The sequence below is a fragment of the Parasteatoda tepidariorum genome, chromosome 9 (assembly GCF_982258835.1).
Source record: "Parasteatoda tepidariorum strain Cologne lab strain chromosome 9, Ptep-v5.0, whole genome shotgun sequence".
NCBI lineage: Eukaryota > Metazoa > Arthropoda > Arachnida > Araneae > Theridiidae > Parasteatoda > Parasteatoda tepidariorum.
The window spans coordinates 24165911-24186951 of record NC_141763.1 but is presented as its reverse complement, the minus strand read 5'-3'; the positions used below and the strand labels follow the sequence as shown (position 1 = coordinate 24186951).

The following is a 21041-nucleotide window of genomic DNA, read 5'->3' as shown; positions in this document are numbered from 1 at the left end:
GTTTTAGCTGACGTCACCATAGAGTTGAACCTACTATTTCAACCCTATGGTGACGTCACACTAGCGATAGGATTAAATTGCACTGTACATTAAAATTTCAAGACCAGGTGGATTTCAGCTGAGCATACAAGACTTTGCGAAAAGAAACCTTATAATTACCTAGATTTAAGACGATTTTCACCTTGGGACAAGCTTAATTAAAGGATTTTCTCATGCTTGAAAACCTTAAATCAACTACGATTTAAGGTTTTTATATAGAAGGTTTGTTTTTCAAGGTTTTGGATTAGGGTAATGTGCGTATAATAGAGCAGAATATCACAGATCTTTATTTTTGACTAGAAGTTTTACACGTAAACCACAAAACAAACTTTTTTAGGTTTACTATAAAAGCTTTTTGCTGAGTTAAAATAAACCTTATTTTGCTATCTGGGTTGTCTTGTAATATTGACAAACTTCGTACGGGAAGTTTAATTTTTGATTATTTTTGACTATTTCTATATCTATATATTATGTATTCTTATTTTTTTTATCTTTATTTATGTAATAGTTGCTATATTTATATATTTTCAATGTTCATCTCACATAAGGATAATTACTCGGGTAATGTGCCAATTATCAATTCCCACTTTAATTTTTAGGCAACAAGGACCAGAAGCTTTCCACCTCAACGAACCTCACCTAATGATGAAGGAGTAAAGGGCCACTCCGGCTTCAGGCACCTCGTCCAACCGATACCACTGCTGGTTTAACCCTTTCGACACGGCAGTCCGCTTCACTGAAGTGACGCCACTGAGCAGTGCATATCGGTACGCTAATGTTCAGATTTTCTTATTTAAGTGTTACATAGCAATATATTTAGAGATTTTCGAAGTTTTATAAATAAAGATGCAATCGACTTATAAAACATAATTTAAGCGAATTCAAAATCTGCTTTTAGTTGTTTTAATGGTTATGATTCAGTAGCACGCGCGTGCCGATTAAATATAGCGCTCGTACTCACAGGTCGTCGCGTAAATACCGGCTAAATACGACGCTCGTACGCACAAGTTTTCAGGTAAATGCTGGCTAAATCCGGCGTTTGTAACGAAAGGGTTAAAAGGATGATTGCCAAATATATAAAATTTTTTTTATTGATTCCAATCTAAATGGTTTTGAAATCGAAATATTAAATTTGATTTCAACGTTTATTCCTCCACTGCATTAATTAAAATTTACCGTAACAATTGAGTATTATGTCATCCTTCTGTAAACTCAACAGCTCACTCTCTGCAAAAAATAATGTAAATAAAAGAAGCAACGGCTTCCTTATCGGCAAATTAGCTTATATCTTTGATCATTGATACTTCGTTTCAACATTGTTACTGTGGAAGAGGATATTGTTTCCCAGAGAAATCATATCGTTTTCTAAAAATGATCAGTCCTTATCAGTATGATTACTCATTTTAATTGCTGAGAAGGGATCATTGACAAATTCCTAATTTTCATTTGCTCTGCAAATTGCTGAGTCTTTAAATGATGTAAGGAAGGACTGATTTCAGATTAATATTTCGAAGGGAGTTTTGTCAATTTTTGGTACTTTTTTCTTTGGGGAATTTTTTTTATTAAATATTTAACTTTATAACAGTAGTTGAACAGTCAATTCAATTTTCAGGTTTACAACTGCTAATGTTCAACTCTGTAGTCTTGTAATTTTGAACCCAATTCAGAAGACAAGGGAAATTTGCCTTCGTGGAAAACTTTTTGATGGAACTTACCCGCATTTGCGTTACGTGGAGAGGAAGACCACGAGAACCTCTCACGGTCAGCCTGACGGCAAGGGAACTCTAATCTATGATATGTCTACCACTGAGGATATTTTGCGTCAGCACTGTGGTCAGTACAAGCCTGATTCGGAATTCGTATCTACCAGCCATGGCTACGATTCGAACCCGGTTTACCTTATTGGAAGACGAACGCTCTATCCCGTGAGCCATCACGGCTCTTTGAGGAACATTATCCAAAATAATGTTCAGTAACTGCAGAGACCTGTTTGTCTGCCTACAAGAACTCACTACTTCACGATTCCACATTGTGATTCATCTGCGCGAACTCATCGCTTCGCGGTTAAACTCTTGTTCCTGTTGCTTTCAGCTGTATTGTTTTGAACCCTCGCATAAGTATATTAAGAGCAATTTGGTCAATAATAAGTTTAAAACTGTTCTTCGAACTTACCTGCGGTTTCCAATTGGTCCGTTTGAAATTCAACTCCTCACGGTTCCACACAGTTTTTCATTTACATGAATTCAACATTTTCGCGGTATGAATTAGCATTTTTTAGGCAAATCACGTGTTGGTAATTTGTAGCAATCTATTTTAAAAATTGACACAAAATGTTTACGTCAGCATTTTTATTTTTGTTTAACAAAGTTTGTTTTGTGATTTTCATCACCACTGAGCATAAATAGTTAAAATAATTGCTGAAATATACTAGCAATTATTTATACAATTAAAATAATCTCCATTTACAATTGTAAAATCAGTTACTATGTTTCTATCACTACAAAGAATTCTAATCAAAAAGTGTGAAAATAAACAATAATAATATATGAAACAATGCGTAATTTGAAATTTTATAACTACCACAATTAATATTAAATTTTAACTAATAATATTATTCAAATATTTAGCATTTCTAATGAGAACAAAAATGATAAATTATTCTATAACAGCATGTTAATGGTACATGCTGAGATTAAGAAAAATGAGCTGAAATAAGTGCATGTCTCACTCTAAACCAGGGGTGTCAAAACCAAACTTGGGCCAAGTAAACAATGCTTGACTTTAGGTGGGCCGCAAAAAAAAAAAAAAATCATTGTTCATAGCAACAAATATTTTTATTTTGAATAGTACATTGTAAAAAATATATATAAAGTTAAATTATTGTTTGATACTTGACATCTCTTCTCTGCTACTGTCTTTTCTAATTCGGGAGAAATTTTATTGGCCGAGACTACTTTCAAAATTGACCCAACATGGGCGTTATTAATACGGTTTCGGACAGGAGATTTATTTCCATTCATAACGGAAAATAATTGCTCTCACTGATAAGTACTTCCAAACATGGAAATAACTTCATATGCGAGTTTTCGCGTATTTTCAAACCTTACCGGTAAATATTCGTAAAATTCAGGCACACCCACTTCAATGAATTTTGCCTTCAAATTTGAGTCGCACTGAATCTCAATCACTTCCATTTGCATATAACTGAGTATTGAGTCTATATTTATTGCGAAAATCGAAGAAAACAAACAAAATTTGTCTTCCAAAGAATTATAATCTTTAAACCTTGTTTCAAATTCTGTTCTAAGATCTGAAATTTTTTTTCTACGTATTTTTTATACGATGCAGTATCATTTAAACTAGATTTGTTCTTGTTGCGAATTGGGAAGTGCGTTAAATCTTCATTTTTCAGTTGCCTTTCCCAAAGAAATAGTTTACATTTGAATACATTAATTATGTCAAGCATGTTCGTAGCTATCTGATCCTTGCCTTGCAATAATAAATTTAAATCGGATAAGTATTTGGTTACATCAACCATAAAAGATAAACCTTGCAACCATATTTGATCGGAGAACAAGCTTGTATCTTGATTTTTAGTTTGTAAAGACTTACATATTTCTTCTTTCGCATCCCAAAATTGTTTGAGAACCTTGGAGCAAGATAACCAACGTACCTCGCTATAGTAGGATAAACCTGAATATGTACTATCTAACTGATAGCTTAGTGTGAAACGGACTCCATTTCGGCCAATTAGAATTTTACATTTTCGCGCGTACAATTTAAAATGATCCGTATAGTTTGTAAATAAAGTATATTATAGTTTTATATAGTGGTTTCGTTTCTAATTCACATTTCCGTTTCATTTTTACTTTGTTTCGGATATATTGACTGGACCACAAAAATGTTCATCTCGGGCCGCGAGTTTGACATCCCTGCTCTAAACTGTTTCAATGCACTCACTGTAATGTTTGTACAATTAAAATAATCCGCATTTACAATTATAAAATCAGTTACTCTGTTTCTATCATCATCACTGCAAAGAATTTTAATCAAAAAGTGTGAAAATAAACAGTAATGATTTTTGAAACAATGTGTAATTTAAAATTTTATAGCTACCACATTTAATATTAAATTTAGTTAATAAGTAAAAAATTCAATTTCTCTATTGAAGCAGTATACTTGAAGGTAATCAATGTTTTAATAACAGCGTGAACTGGTAAAAATATTACTAGTACATGCTGGGATGAAGAAATATGAGCTGTAACAATTCCACATTAATGTCTCACTGTAAACCGTCTATATGCCCCGCCCCTTTTGGGGAGGTTTTCCGTTAGCATTTTTTAAATGCTAAGTATAAATTAGAAATCTTTTATTGTTTTTTTATTTATGGTTTATAAATTTACATATTTACTGCTACTGAACTAAAGTCTTACACGTCTCTATCTAGAGATAATCGACCAAGTCTGCAAATTCTCTTAATTTCTTACACCAGTGTATTTAATTTGAATTAGTACTTGTATGTAGAAACTAAATGTTGAAATAATGAAATGTTGTACTTGTATGTAGAAATAAATAATGGTGAATGAAAAAGTAAAAGTATACCGTCCATAAATAAATTGGTGAAAATATAGCTTGACTGACGCAATTTGATTGCTGAAAATATGAAAAAAATTTAACTTTACAAAACACCTGGAATTATAAACTTCGTTGATATATATCTTTCAACTTTACGCATGGTATCGTAATGTTGATAAAGAACGATTTATTGATTAATTACTTCAGTAAAAATACGAAATACCGGTACGAAAGATAGATATTCAGCTAATATAAAGCATATAGTTTTTTACTAATGTACAATCAAATATTTATTAAAAGGGAAGACTTCACGAACTTAAATATTTTAAATTTTAACGAAAACGAACATTAATATTTTAAATGTATGAAATGTATATAATATTCATAATTCTTCTGTTTTTCAAATATCTTTCTAAATTTTTTTTTGTACACCAAAAATTTTCTTTTATAGAACAGAAAAAAAAACGATTTCAATTTCACTCGCAAAGCAGTAGAATAACGAAAGATTTGTATTATAACTTTTTTTTTATATCTGGACTTCCGGAAAATTTTAGCGATAGTGTTTGATTAGATTATTCTCAACGCACCTTAGGCATATTTTTTTTCATCATTTAAAGATATTATCTTTACTAAACAGGCGATTCTTAATAATTTTGCTTATTGTAAAGGAATGTACTTGGTGATTTCCCAATTTCCATGGAACAACACGAATTTAAAGTAGGACATTTATTAAATATATAATTTCGTCAGATAATTATTCATGAGCTATAAGTAACTCATTATGAATTAATAAAAATAAATTAAGTTTCCTTGCTTTTATATTTTAGCAAGTAAAAATATAATATTTCATGCGAAAATTTTTCTTTTGTGCTTGTATATTCCATAGGATCAAAAACATTACAATAATGTGTTTTTTATTATTTTTATATAAATCATAAAATTTTATTTTTCGCCTTTTCAATAAGATGCCCCTAGGAAGGGCCCGACTTAGCCTAATCGGGGCCTGGGGCTAAACTTCTTTTGGAGCCCCCCTCTGCTTCACTACTTGAGTAGCTAATTAAGAACCAAACTTTATGGAGATATATAAATTTTGCGATATTTAAAAATACAGGCTTTTCATTGGCCAAATTTGTAAATCGTAATTGCGAAAATTTAGCTGAATTCCACCCTAGAAAGCCATGCATTTACGAAATATAGATTTTTTGTGTTCATAAGATAGGTTAATGAAGAAGTTAACATAAAGCTTACGAATTTAAAACTGTACTGATAATGAGTTTAAAGAAGTTCAATAAAGAAAGAAACGTAAAATAAACTTTCTATTGGATTTGGAGGCCCCCTCTGATGCGTAAGCCCGGTGCAATTGCCTCGTATGTCCCTGCATTAGTCAGGCTCGGCCCCCAGGTGGTTCACTAATCGAAGAGACCCGCAGTGTTATGATCGTAACGAAAGAAATCACTGGCTGTGATCAGTAAGCGGGTGGGTGACCACTTTATTCTACCTACATATGAACCGAGAGAATCGCGGTATTGGTCCTCATTAAACTGTTCGTAAATTGCCCAACTATGGCCGCAGGTCTTCGGGCTACCAAAGTGGGGGACTCACCCACTCTTCAGCGGATCAAAATTGTGATGGCATGTCTTGGGATCGTCCTCAAGGATGTTTCCCAGATCTAGTGCGACGTAAGTAAAGTACCTACATACCTAAGCGGGTGGGTGACCACTTTATTCAACCTGCATATGAACCGAGAGAAGCGTGGTATTGGTCCTTATTAAACTGTTCGTAAATTGCTCAACTTCGGCAGCAGGTCTTCGGGCTACCAAAGAGGGGGACTCAAACGGCTCTGCAGCGGAACAAAATTGTGATGGCATGTCTTCGGAACATCCTCAAGGATGTTTACCAGATCTAGTGCGACGTAAATAAAGTACCTATGTACCTAATGGAGGATCCAGATTTGCTTGTCTGTCTTCCGAAAAATAAAAAAAACGTGATATTTATTTGCCTTTTCGCTATTAAAGTGACTTTCCGAACCTATGAACTTCTGTTAAAAATAAATCTCCCTTTCTTCTACTTTGCCCATTTGTGTGGTAAGTTCAGCCCTCGTCAGCCAAGACTTTAACAAGTTCGATTCTGCTCTGATTGAGTGCTTGAATTGATTGTACTTTTACTGACAGTTTTTCTCATTGACGGTTCGGAATTAACATAAATATAAAATCTCCGGTGGTGTCAAAGATCCGGTGGTGAGATCCTTGCTTTCACTCCGAACCAAATCGAACCCAATTATCACATAAATGAAGCGCTTTAAACTGGATTATTCAATACTTCAGTTCAGCTTGAACGGATGCAAAGATTAATATACCTTCTAATATTCCAGTAAGATTGCACGACATATTATGTAGTTAACTGTTGAACCAATTTTTCAGGAACTTAGTACGACGTTTAAGAATCGAATCAAATCTTCTCTTTCATATGTTTCGAGTCCCGTAGTGGACTGATCGTTAAAACGCGGTTCACAGCAGATAACCGAAGTTAAGCATCACTGGCTGCGGTCAGTGTGCGGGTGGGTGACCACTTGGATCTGTCTGCGTAGGGTCCAAAGGTGTGCTGTATGGGTCCTCGTTAAACTGTTCTACCGTAAAGTGCTTGATTACACGCTCAGGTCAACGGTATACCGAAGAGGGGTTGCCATCCCCCCAGCAGAGGATCAAAATTGAGATGGCATGTCTTCGGATCATCCTCAGGGATGTTTCCCAGACGGTCACCAATAGCTTATAGTGCAGCTCTAGTGTGACGTAAATGAACTACGACAATAACAGCCTTTCGAACTTGTTATTTCACACTATTGGCACTTAGGCTACCGTGCCCTAATTTGCACACCCCAGAAAACAACAGATTGTGTAGTTGGATGGGTTACCAAACTCAAAATTTGCATACACAATATTACGAAAGAAATGCATGAAAATTGCATTAAAAATGCATTAACTTTCACGAATGTATACAATTTGCTTCAAAATTGATTTCTTTGCAAAATAGAATGTTAAATTACTCTTCCGTGTGCATAGTGAAGTTATATTAATATTAAAAATACAGAGGGATTTGAGCCAATAACTTTTTATAGTCCGAATTAACTTCGGGATATCCCTCGTTTTCTGGGTTGGTTTCATAACTACAAAGCCATGGAGTTAAACATCGATATATAAAGATTGGCTGTTCAACTATGGTTTTAAATTAAAATAACTTAGTAATCATGTTTCACGACCCACCCCAATTTAAAAGCAAAGAAATTAGATAACATTTTACTAAATGTACCTTAGAGGAGTAAAAGTAGGTCGCATAACTTCTTCCCTTCCACTTTCTATAGAGAAAGTAATTTTTCGATCCTTAACTTTTAACACAAGTGCACTTAGATAACGGTCCCCGAAATGCGTACCTGGGAATCAATTATTCAGTTTTTAAAGTGGACTTTGGATTTTGATTTCTTTTGTGAGGTAGAAAGGAAAAATGATTTTGTTACTACACGTGCTTCCTTTTGCCTGAGGTCACCTATAGTGACACTATCTCGAAGATTCGTGCGCACAAACAAGTCCTGCTCCGTTTCAAAGGTTGATAATGAAAACGACAATTAAAAACAAAACGAAAACATCTTCGATTAATCGATATATAAAAGCTGATAACCTGACGATCGAGGTATTGCATTCTTAATTGATTGAGGGAGTGAGTGGAACGTTTATTTCTGCAGAAATAGAACAATAACTTGTTTTAACTTCAATTTATAGGAATTCGTAAGAATCGTTTGCAGAGCAACCATGTTGTGTTTATATTTTTTTCAATTTGGCAAAATGGCAACAATGCCAGAAGAAAGAAATAGTATAAATTATAAATACGACCGGCGGCGTTCATCTATATTAGGTTAGTATTTTTGTTAATGATGGTTTAGTTCTTGACTGATGATTTTAAAATTTTTAATTTGTGGTTTTAAGTGCCGCTGTGTGTGGTGATAAAACTATTTTAATTTTATAAAGCATGAGTAAGTTCATTTGTCTTAAACATTTAAGTCATTGTGATATTTTAAATTTTTATGTATATATTTTTCAAATTCTGCTCAGTTATATTTTTGATCAATTTCGTATTTTATTGAAAGTAAAATGATAATTTTAGCGGTTACTTTTCATGGAGACGAATAATTACTTTGTTTTACTTTTATGTCTATTACTATTCATTCTATTAAAATAAATAATTTTGTGTGAAAATATTTTTTTTTATCATGCATTTATTTAAACTTGTTTTTTTTTAAATCAATGATTACTTTTTTAGTAAATGCTGTACAATCAGTTTTGATATTTAAAAAGAAGCTCTACCCAATTTAAGGATTAAGTTTTATTGTTAAAACCTGTAACATTTTAAAGGAAAAATCATATTTTTCAATGTTCGATTTTTTTTTTAAATTACGTGTATTACGTTTGTGATATATTTTAATTGCACGTATTTCTCAGTATTGATGATTATTTTTTTTTTCATTTCTTTTAAAGTTAATTTGACAAGTCATATCACCATGATTATATTGATCGCAAATAGCTGTTGATATTTTCCTATATTTTTGATGAGCCAAATCTTTGTATAACTTTTAATTTTCATCATTACTGATTTAACGTAGAAAGGATATTTGGAAATGCCAATTATTGGAGAGTTGCGTACTCATAAAAAATGTGTACTTAAGTATTAGAAAAATGCGAAGAATGTTAGATTGATAAAATAAAATCTGATTTCAGACTGTTTTTACTTTCTTGTTAAAATACAGAATTTGTCTAGATTTTCATTATCTTAGATTAACTTTAGTATCTAGATTTAAACCAGGAGATTCTTCGAATTCTCAAATGCAAAATATTTGTATTAGATGTTAGAAATGTTAAGTTTTCATTTAAATTAAAAGCATGTTATTTACTGATTCTGTCAAACTGCTCAGTACAAAGTAAATAATTAATTTTTCAAGAAAGTGTTTTTAATATAAAACTTTAAAAAATTGTATTTATTCTTAAACATAATAATTAAAATCGCACGTGAATATAGTGCAAGTATATTAAATCGATTGACAATATATGTGGTTTTGAACTTTTTGGATTCGGATTTTACTAAGCCTTTATGTGTGCATTGAATTTTTTTGAAAGATTTTTATCCAATTCTAAATTTATCAATTAAGCTACCCCATATGATGACGATGATAAAAATTGTATTCCGTGTGATATTATCACCTTAAGATTGTTGTATTTGAATGCAAATAGCTTAGATGAAACTTAGGAATTGTGATGTCAAACTTATATGCAAAATTTTGATAAAAATTGAATTTAAAGATTGCTAAGGTTTAAAAATAAAAGTAAAGATATAAACACGAGAGTGTGTTTATATTTGAATTTGAGATAGTGGGATTTTTAAAAAATGTCGCCGACGCTGCTGATTTGAGTGTTCAACTTAGCGTTAAATTTTGCTTTGCTTCCTAAAAACTATACAATTTAGAAACTTGAATTTACTAAAGTATGTAGACACGTGTACAGGAATAACGATGGAATACAAATGCTACATTTGATAATTTATACGTGAAAACTGCTGATTTTTTTTAAATATATGCCACGCGAATGCAACTGCAGGGTGAAAGGGACGCATTTGTTTATGAGCTTAATATTTTCAAAATTCCAATTTGCTCGAAAGTAATTACAAAATTAAGTATTTTTTGGAATTTTTGTTTTTTTGCTTTAAATATTGACTTTCCATTGATGTAGAAAAGCCATTGCTTTTCTCATAAGATCTTTATTTTATTCGCTCATACTTGAGTAGATGTCATCAATCAAACGTTGCAAAAATAGAGATTACGTGTTTTCAGTTATAAATCTCAACATTTATGGTGAAATTTTTAAAAATTAGATTTAAAAACGAACCTAATAAAAAGGAGAACAGTTTCCTACTTGACTTGTTCTAGTCTTGTCTCATTTCTTATTGAAACAGATTTTTGCCTGTGTTAGGGTTTTTTTCAAGTTCAGATTGTTCTTCAAATCCAAGTAATTGTCCATTTCGTTAAGAATAACGTGATTTAACAAAATGTTCTTATATAAAGCTAATATAATTGCGTATTTTGAAACCAAAATGTTCCCTGTTTTTGTGCAAAATATTGACGTTTAAGAAGAAATAAAAAATTATGAATGAGTATCTATTACAAAGGGTTAGCGGACGAAACGAGGGGGTGGAGCCTCTTAGTCCGTTTAAAAATTTGAAATAATTCATGTTAAGAATATATTACAAGAGTGTTTTTCAAAGGCAATGGAAATAAAAGTTTAAGGAGTCGGGAATTAGAGCACTACTATCCAATGAGGTAACCCGGGTTCGAATCCCAGCAATGGCTGGTCGATACAGACCTCACCCGCCTTGCACCGACCACAGTGCTGACAAAAAATATCCTCAGTTGTAAGTGGATCATGGGTTAGTCCCCTTGCAGGCAGGCTGACAGTGAGAGGTTTCCTTTTCATATGTAACACAATTGCGGGTTAGTTTCATCAAAAAGTCCACCACGAAGCAAATTTCTCCACATTCTCGATCCAGGAGTTCCCTTGTCTTTTAGATTGGGTTCAAAATTACAAGGCTACACAATTGAACATTGGTAATCGTGAACACAAAAAAATTTAGACTGCTGTTCAACGACTGTGATGAAATGAAATTAAAAGTTTAGGAGTGGGGGTGGCTTTGAATATTTAAATTCATTCTAATATATTGTTACGCGATCGAAATTTGCTAACGGTTATTAAGAATCGCTATCTTCGTCGTTAACGTTGCTCAAACTTTAAATTCAGCTCTAAAATAATTAAGTCATTAAAATTCTCGTCTTCATGAAGTTCCGATGATTCAGCAAAAGCGATAACTCTCGGTCAATTTGCCTTTGGCGGTAAGGCAAAGTTTACCTTGAATTATACTCATAAACTGTTTCAAAATTGTTACATAAAAGATAGTATCTTGTTATGCTTAAAGCGGTATTATATAAACTGAAATGATTAATTAAAGAAAATGTGAATGCTAGACGTAGGATAGCCTTAAACCTTTTGTTCAAAAATAGCGTTATAGGTTGAGGCAATCCGGATTCTCTTCGCAAGGTTGAGGTAACGTGGTTGTTTTGCGATTGCTTGAAGTTTCGTATTTTGAGAATTAGATTAAGGTTTAAAATGAAGTATAAAAATGTTTATCTTAAATTTCAAATTTTTTTCGGCCGATATTAAATAAAAATAATGAGAAATAATTAATTTCTCTAGCATTAGAATAAATAAAATTTTAAATGTGTGCAAAAATGTTTCGATTCAATTACGAAATACTGAAAATTCGAAGTTAGTGTTAAGGTGACCAAACTTCCGTAACCGTTGTGACCATATTGCTGTAAACACCCATATTTTGATAGTCAAAAAAATCAAAGTCCGCCGTAAAAAAAAATTTAGTCAGAGCCAGTACGCTGTGTTTAAGTAACTTAATAGTTAGAGCATTAATTAACATATTTAAAGTCCCCTCTCTAAAGCATTAAAATTACCACTTTGTTTCTGAAAATTTGATCATTAGCATTAAAAAAATTTTGATTACCTCTTGGAGCAATTTGTCAAAATATGAATAGCCAATTTTCGCCTCAATTTTAAGTTAAATGAACAACAATAATAATTGATAAGCTACATGGTTTACCACAAAATATAAACTTATTGATCTATCCTTTATAATCCTCCAATACATTGGCGCAAACACTGTTTAAACATCCTTGCCAAGGTGCTTAAGTTATGATTAATGCGGATTCTTTTTTATTTTGTTTCACTTCGCATTATATTTTATTACTTTCGTTTCATCGAGTAATTAACATTTATTTTTGATGCAATATAGTAGCTTTCAGCTTTTTTTGTGAATAAACTATAACATTCAATTAACTACTGGGATCAGTGGCGTATATAGGCTTGGGTGCATCCCCTGCAAGATTTAAGTGCGCCCTATATGAGATTTAACACTATTTTTTTTTTCAAATTATAATGTGAAACAAGAACACAATGAAGAGACATTCGGGTATTTATATCATTAATTTATATTTTATATATTTTAATTTACTATTTATTTATTAATATTTATATTAATATTTAATTATATTAATATTTATTTTGACATTAATTAATAAGGAATGTATAATTGAAGAGACTGAATTTAGAAAATGTTCTAAATTGGAACATTGTATATACTTACCGACTTATTACATTGAAATGTAATTAATCCTAAAAATATGAGGAAATAACTCACTATCTTACAATAACTATATTCAAATTTTAGTTAAGAGTTATTTATATTAGTAAGGTTAATTAAAAAATACCTAATTAAAAGAAAAATATTTTTATTGTAATTTATACATAGGGGTGCACAACCTATTTGAATGAAGGTCTGCATGCCATGTTGAAAGCAATTATGATGATTTTTATGTAAACTTTAATGCTTCAGACTAAATTCTTTTTCTCAGTTAACTTTGCTATATTTGCATTAAATTACACTATTTCAAATATTAAAATTTATTCAAAACTGATACTTATCAAAATTTTCTTTTTCATCAAAAATAGTTAGATCGAAAAAATATATATTAAGATTAGGAAAAAGTTGTGGCTTTTTATCACATCACGTAACATAAAACTGCATTTTAAAATAAATTAACTGAAGTGTTCTGGAATTGAAGTAAGAAATAAAAAAAATTGCAAATATTTTACTGAGCAACATAAATGCAAAATAAATATTTTAATTAAAGAAACTGTATTTCGGTTTAAAATGATTTAAAATAAGCCGTACACAAACGCATTATAGCTCAAAACAAGATTCAACAGTTGGGATTCAGTTCAGTGTAGTTTTAATTTTAGAATATTTATATTTAGTGAATTATGAGAGATTTTATGAATGTTACATGTTAAAATCGTTTTAAAAATTAATTTTTTTTAAAAGCTACAAAATATTAGAAACGAAATTCATAAACAGTAAGCAATTTAAAAACCCGCATTCAAGTATAACATTTTGTAATTTATTAAAAATATCTATTTTTTTCAAAACTATTGAAAATTAACATGGATTGAGGATGAAATCGACACAAAGCTCGATAAAGGTGATTATTAAAATGCCTGATTTTGAAATCGCAATTTGTTATGGAGGACCAGATTAAAAATATCAGGATTTTTGAAACTCCGTGGAAAAGCGTAGTTATAATTGTTTAAAGAACAAAAAAAATCGTAATAAAATCTTAATTTATTAAAAGTATCGATTTTTAAAAAATAATTAACTATTGAAAATTAACATGGATTGAGGATGAAAATCGACACAAAGCACGATAAAGGTGATTATTAAAATGCCTGATTTTGAAATCGCAATTTGTTATGGAGGACCAGATTAAAAATATCAGGATTTTTGAAACTCCGTGGAAAGCGTAGTTATAATTGTTTAAAGAACAAAAAAAATCGTAATCGTAATTTATTAAAAGTATCGATTTTTTTAAAAATAATTAACTATTGAAAATTAACATGGATTGAGGATGAAAATCGACACTAAGCTCGATAAAGGTGATTATTAAAATGCCTGATTTTGAAATCGCAATTTATTATGGAGGACCAAATTAAAAATATCAAGATTTTTGAAACTCCGTGGAGAAGTGTAATTGTTTAAAGAACAAAAAAAAATCGTGATAAAATCAGACCAAAAAAAAATTTCACATTGAAATGCATGATTTCAGTCATATATACATATGACAAATGTCGTATATATGTCGCATATTAAAAATAGTGAGATTATTAAAACCATATAGAAATATGTATTCCCGAATAAACTATAGAAAAATAGCTTGGACTTACGATAAGATTGACTCAAAGACTATCAAAAAGTCACTAAGGATTAACTATGAAGTGGACACAATGAGCTTCAAAAGTGATTAGTACTAAAATTCGAAATTCACGCCTCATTACTTTTTCGTATCAAAAATATAGGGATTTTAAAATTTATGGAAATTTGCAGTGATATGCACCTAAAAAAAAACTATCAAACTATTTTTATCTCCTCCAAAACTTAAAAGCCTAGTTTGAAATTTAAGATTTTATTTTTCAAAAAAAAAATATTATAATAGTTTTATTACTATTATGCTCTGGGACCGGATTAGCCTGGTTGTTAGGGCGTTGGACTTGTGTTTATGAGAACAGGAGTTCGTATCCAGACGTCGAAGAATCCCCGTGTATCCCGTTAATCTGCAGGGGTCATAAAGTCCTCCAAGTTCCCATAACAACGCAATACCTCTGGTGGTACCGACCAGGAGCCCACTGATTGGGATCCTACTTTCTGAGTTTGTGTTTGTCTCCATTTGCTTAAAGATAATAAAAATCAAATTACGCTATAAAAATGTCATAAATATTTAGTGGAAAAAATCTTTTTTTGACCTTCATTGTCTGTGGAGCATGATATTGGCAATATATTCAACGCGTGAATAATATTTGTCAAAAATGCTTTGTAAATGTGTATCTAAGATATAAATATTTCAGTAACATGTGAATAATTTTATTTACATTAAAAAAAACGTGTGCAAAATTATCTCGGATGTTCAAATTTGACGTAAATCTTCAAATTGAATTTCCTCTCTAATTTCTGTCATTTATTTCACAACTTAATGAAATTCCTGAGATTGATCCAATTCTTGTTATATGTGGTTCGTTTTTTTTCTTCTCCATAATCATGTTGTTTAGCAGTATAGCAACAAAAATAGTTCGTCTTAAACTTTTGCCAAAACGAAGAATAAAATTTAGCTACTAATAAATTGATTTTATTTTGCAAATTATCTGTCAAACACCTCTAGCGTTTGACCTACTTTCTCTCCAGTTGGAAAGGTTATCGCGCACCTTTCACTTGCGGTTAAAACTCTCATTTGCGTATACGATAACCTTGAAGTTTTTAAAAACAAATTATATTCTTATTTGTGTTTATTACATATTTTTGTAGCCAAGAAAGGTTAAAAACTGCTTGGTAAAAAGTTATTTGCTTAGATTACTTATTGAGTACTTTAAAATGTGCTGATCATTTTCTAATCTTGCGTTTTTTTTTGTACGAAATATGGAGAATAAACCTATACATCAAATTTAGGCAGATGTCAGTGTACAATATAATGCAAAGGGGTGTTTATGCCCCTAGAAAAAATATTATAAAGAACATAAATACAGTAGAGGGAAAATAACCTTGTTTTAATAATTAAAAATATAATTCAAATAATACAGATCTTTAAAAATGCAAATTAACTTTTTTAAATTTGTATTTTAAGTTAATATAAGTGTAAGAACATATGGGTCGATGTAAAAACTGCAAATAATATAGGCGTAAGTATATTATTCTGAGAAAGAAGTTAATTATTTTCAGTAAAATATACTTAATTTTCACATTAAAAATTATTGAAACATGATGGCTAATCAATCGGTTTAGTGTATTGTTGACCTAAAATTTAATTATTAAAAAGTTTGCTAGAAAATCATCATTTTCTGAGCCAATTTAAAAAAAAAAAAAAAGAACTGTTGAAAGCTAAAGACCTATAATAAATCTTAATTTATTACTTAAACGATAGCATCATAATTTTTTTTTGTCCATTGATTAGGTACTTTCTTTGGCCAGATGCCTGGTAAAATTTTTGCAATACTTAATATTTTCCTACAAATTTTATACTATCATTTATATTTTATCTATTATCGTATTTGTGGCCCTTAGAAATGAGAAATTTTGCGTTTAATGGTACGTTGAAATTTTCGAAATTTAAAATTTTAAACTTATTAAAAAAATCGAATAAGTTGAACTGAATTCGGGTATTTTGCCCTCTTTTTTCTTCTACGCCGTTGCATTTATTATGAAACATGCTTCATACCTGCCAACTCTTCCGGATTTTGCGGAAGATTTTATTTTCATATTTAAAATGGTAGCAATTCTCAGGTTATTCCCAATTAACTTTTTGAATTATAATGATAATTATAAATGAGTTTGACCACCACTACATATAAATAATTACAATAAATATATAAAATCATAATAATACTTGCGCAAGCGAATTTCAACGGGATCAAAATATAAATACATTTTTGAGTCAGATTGTTTTTGGTTTATTGTTTTACAACCACTCTGAAAATTCATTCTCGGAAAGAGTGAAAGTTGGCAGGTATGATGCTTTCTTCATCGCTTTTATTTTCTCTGATATTAATACTAATAATAGAAACTTTAATAAAATATATAACTGCTAATAATAAAAATGTTAATAATATAAGTATAAATAATAATATAAATAATAAGAATATAAGTAGCAAAAGAAAAAATAATAGAAATACTTATAATAGAAATAATACCAGAATACTAATAATAAAAACACTAATAGAATATTAGTAATAGTAATAATGAAAATACTAATGTAAATAATAATGGAAATATGAGTAATAGAAATATTATATTATAAAAACATTAATTCTGTAACGTTAGTAGTAGATATATTAAGAATATAAAATGTTATAGATATATTAATATTTATGTAACATTTTAATAGTAATAATAATACACTAAAAAATTTCTATAACATTTAATAATCGAAATTTTAATAAACAATTTGCGTCAGTGAGTGCGTAAGAAATGTTTGACGTCATAATAGTATATCTCAAGATTTTATTTTTAAAAATTCGTTTTATATTTGAACTTCTTTATAAAACTAAAAAGAAAAAAACTAAGATTTTTATGCAGAGCAATTGTTTTCCCTGTCCTTTTCAAGTGTATATCTGGATAAACAATATCTTGTAAGAAAAGTTTGCTTTGATAAGATTAAAGTATCTCTTTTGTCTTAAGAAATTTGTAGAACTGATGCAATTTTTTGTTCTTCAAGTAGTATTCTTAAGATTCTAGAAAAACAATTTGTGGTAATTTCTTTATCTGTTCGATTATTATTTTATTTATTGCACGTAATGAAATCTTCTAGAATAAATATAAGAACTTCTGAATCTTGAAAGTCAGTCACGTCTTCAAAATGCATTTTCAATGCTCGGAGAATAGTTCATTGTGAGAGTTGAATATTCTACTTTTTGAAAAAATTCTTTGAACTTTCAAAAAATCTTTGGAATACTTGAAGTTGTTTGGTTGTGGTTTCTTTTAAAAACGTTCTTGTATTTACAAAATATTTAGGATGAAAATTAGAAGTGGATCATATAAAAAGATAGGTAAATAACTTAGAATAATTGTAATTTTTTAAAAATTTTCATATTTTCTTTGGTCATGCATGCTTATGCACATTTTACTGTCTTGTATAGTCTTTCATTTCATTAGAAGACTCATTTCAGAATTTTATTATAAAATGAATGGTAAATATTACATTTAAATTACGTTTATTACAAGTACTAATAAGTAGTATTAGATTAATTTGAAATTTTTTAAAATTTCTTTGTTTGGTTATGTCTACGATGACAAAAATAGTATACTTGCATATCTTGTTTCATATGTTTCAATTGATAAAAATCTTAGTTTCTGTAATTTATTAAAAGATTTTAAAATGAATCGGAAATATTGCTTCTTAATAATGTAGTGTAAATAACAAGTGCTAACATTTAATATTAGATTTTTTTTAATCATTTGTATTTATCTAAGTGTTTCATAATGTCATGTATAGTTTGATATATGTGCCTGAGACGCAGCGTCCAATATATTAGACATCATTTTATTTTATAACCGTCGTTGAACAGCAGACCCAATTTTTGGGTTTACGAATACTAGTGTTCAACTCCGTAGTCTTGCAATTTTGAACACAATTCAGAAGAAAATAGAACTCCTGGATCAAGTATTGGGAGAAATTTCCCTTGGAGGACTTTTTGATGGAACTAACCCGCATTCACATTACATGGAGAGGAAGACAACGAAAACCTCCCACTGTTAGCCTAACGGTCAGGGGATTCGAACCCATGATCCGTTTACCACTGAGGATATTTTAAGTCAACATTGTGGACGGTGCGAGTTGGTTTCGGAATTCGTATCGACCATCCACCGCTGAGATTCGGACTCATTTCTCCTCATTGGAGAGCGAAACTATATATGCGCAAATAATTGAATTTATCTTCGCTGATTGGATATTTTTATTACAAAAAAAAGTACGAAGAACAAGTAATGTAAAAAAAAAATTAGTGAATTCCTACTTAGGTGAACAAAGAAATTTTTTTATTTTAGTTACTTTTTAATTAAATATCTAAAATTTTTTCTCTAGATTTAATTTTAAATCTAATCAAAAATTAATTAAATTTAATTAATGAATTAATATTTGAAAAAACCTGTATTAACATCAAGTGTCATCAACTACAAGATTTAAAAACGTTTATTTGAGCCTGAGTGGATGAATAAAAAGTATTTTACGAACGATTGGAAATTTGAACAAGGTATAGGGAGAGTGTGAACTAATAGTAAAAAATTGAAAAAATGAAAAAAATTTAAAACTTCTAGACAGCCTCAGTTTTCATAAATATCATTTTTATTTGCGTCCAGTAAAATGTTTCACGATCAAATTTTTTAAAAAATAGATTATAAAAATACCTTACAATATACAAAAAAAAAATTCTTTCGATGTTATAATCTAAAAATAAGTTTAGTTGAATGAATTTTTAAACAAAAGTTTTTATAGCGTGTATGAGTTTTTTGTTGAAAGTTGTATTTTCTATCATTTTAGCTTGGGTCTCGATGAATATATTCTGTAGATGCACAACTTAATGTTCTGTAGTCTTTTTCTTCATATATTCTAAGTTTGAAATCTCATTTCAAACTTATATTTAAAATGAAATGTAAGCTTTCGGATCTCGCTTTTTTTCAGACTTATATTTTGTTTAAACTTAAATTTAAAATAACATGTGTTGTATCTTTAAAAATTTCTATCAACAGTCTATGAATCATAAAGCATGTTTTTAAATAAAATATTCATGTCTGAATTATTGGAAATTTTTAGCGAATCAGAATTTGAGAAAAAAATTATTTAATTGAAATTTTATTTTCACAAGTTCTAATCAATGTAATCTTCCGATAATCATTTATTGATAGTTTTTAGAATCTCAAACAAACATTAATCCTAAGCAAATTAAATGATTTTTAAGAAATGTAAATAAATGCGTTAAAAACGGCCTAATATCAATAAAATGTAAAAATGATTCCTTGTTTTTTTTTTCGTAAAATAGGGACCAACCCCCCCCCCTCCTTATTTCAAAACTTGCTATAATTTTTTCTATGTTTTTAAAAATATATTTTGTAACTTATTTTTACAGTAATACTTGATAACTAATTTCTTAACCATCTTCACAATAAATTATATATAATGTGATCTAGACTAAAAATGTATTTATATGTATTTTTTTAAAAAACAACTAAGGCATTTTAACTTTCACAAACCGCAAAGTAAACTTCCGAGGCAGAAGTATTTAATCATTGAATTGTTTTTCATTGTTCTTCAAATGCAAGAGATAAAAAATAGTGAAAGTGAGTTCTAGAACTAATGGAATCACAGGTGGTTGATAAGTTTCGAGAGGTATTTTTTTTTACTTATTTTTATTTTATCATTCCCCAACAGTGCAGAACACCCAAAGAGTTTAAGTGCCGTGAAGTCAAGGATTTCCTGTTTTGTTTAATTAGATATGGAATAGAAAAAATATTTGCCCAAATCTTCTTTGCAAGGCAAATATTTTTTTTCATAAACCTCATAGTAACGTAGAAATAAAATGCTTAATCGTTTTGTTATATTGGGTTTGCTTATGTTATACATATGCGGTTTACTTTCCATTTTATAAATCTGAGCTAAATTGTTTCGTTAATATTTAATGTGATTTTTATCGCGTAATAAATTTATTTGCCTGATTCCCACTCGGTTCAGTATAAATTCATTAAAACTACGATTAAATTTCTAGACATATTGCATAAGAAGTGCCTAAATACCATATAACATAATTTCCAACAACTGCGGAATTTCCATAGTTTCAGGAATGTAGTAAGTGAGTATTTAAATCAATGAAAAATGTAAAGAATTTAATCCACCACTGCATTTAAACAACTTACAAAAATATATAAATTAGGTTTCACGAAGATGAAAGAGCAGATAGCCTTTTGTTAGGCTAAGTACGCTGTAAAATTTAAATAGTTACAGTGAGCTAAGCCCGAACTTGTACGCTTATACAATCTTTGGCTGAGCTATGTATAAGAGTTTTCTATTTAAATTCCTTTTACTACTGGAAAAAGTAATAAAGTATTCTCCTGAAACCTCAAAAGTTGGAGGATATGATAAAATTTTTATTAAATATATGTTTATTATAATATATGATAAATGAACTCTGTATTTGAATATACAGAACTCTAAGGCTTACAAAATCTTCTAATAAGCA

The 21041-nt window shown here is 29.9% G+C and overlaps 1 protein-coding gene across 3 annotated transcripts in view; it reads left to right on the top strand.

Moving 5' to 3' along the window:
* Nucleotides 1–8101: 8101 nt before the first annotated feature.
* The window catches only part of LOC107451546 (transmembrane protein 163a), a 28891-nt gene continuing 15951 nt past the window's right edge, over nucleotides 8102–21041 (top strand). The window contains exon 1 of one of the 3 annotated variants that reach the window (XM_016067680.4): nucleotides 8102–8520. In XM_016067680.4, the coding sequence (XP_015923166.2) occupies nucleotides 8418–8520 (103 nt within the window). In that variant the 5' untranslated portion in view covers nucleotides 8102–8417. Of the gene's footprint in view, nucleotides 8639–17499; nucleotides 17859–21041 lie in introns of those variants that run through there. The other 2 variants (XM_016067682.4, XM_016067681.5) reach the window with 2 other exon arrangements.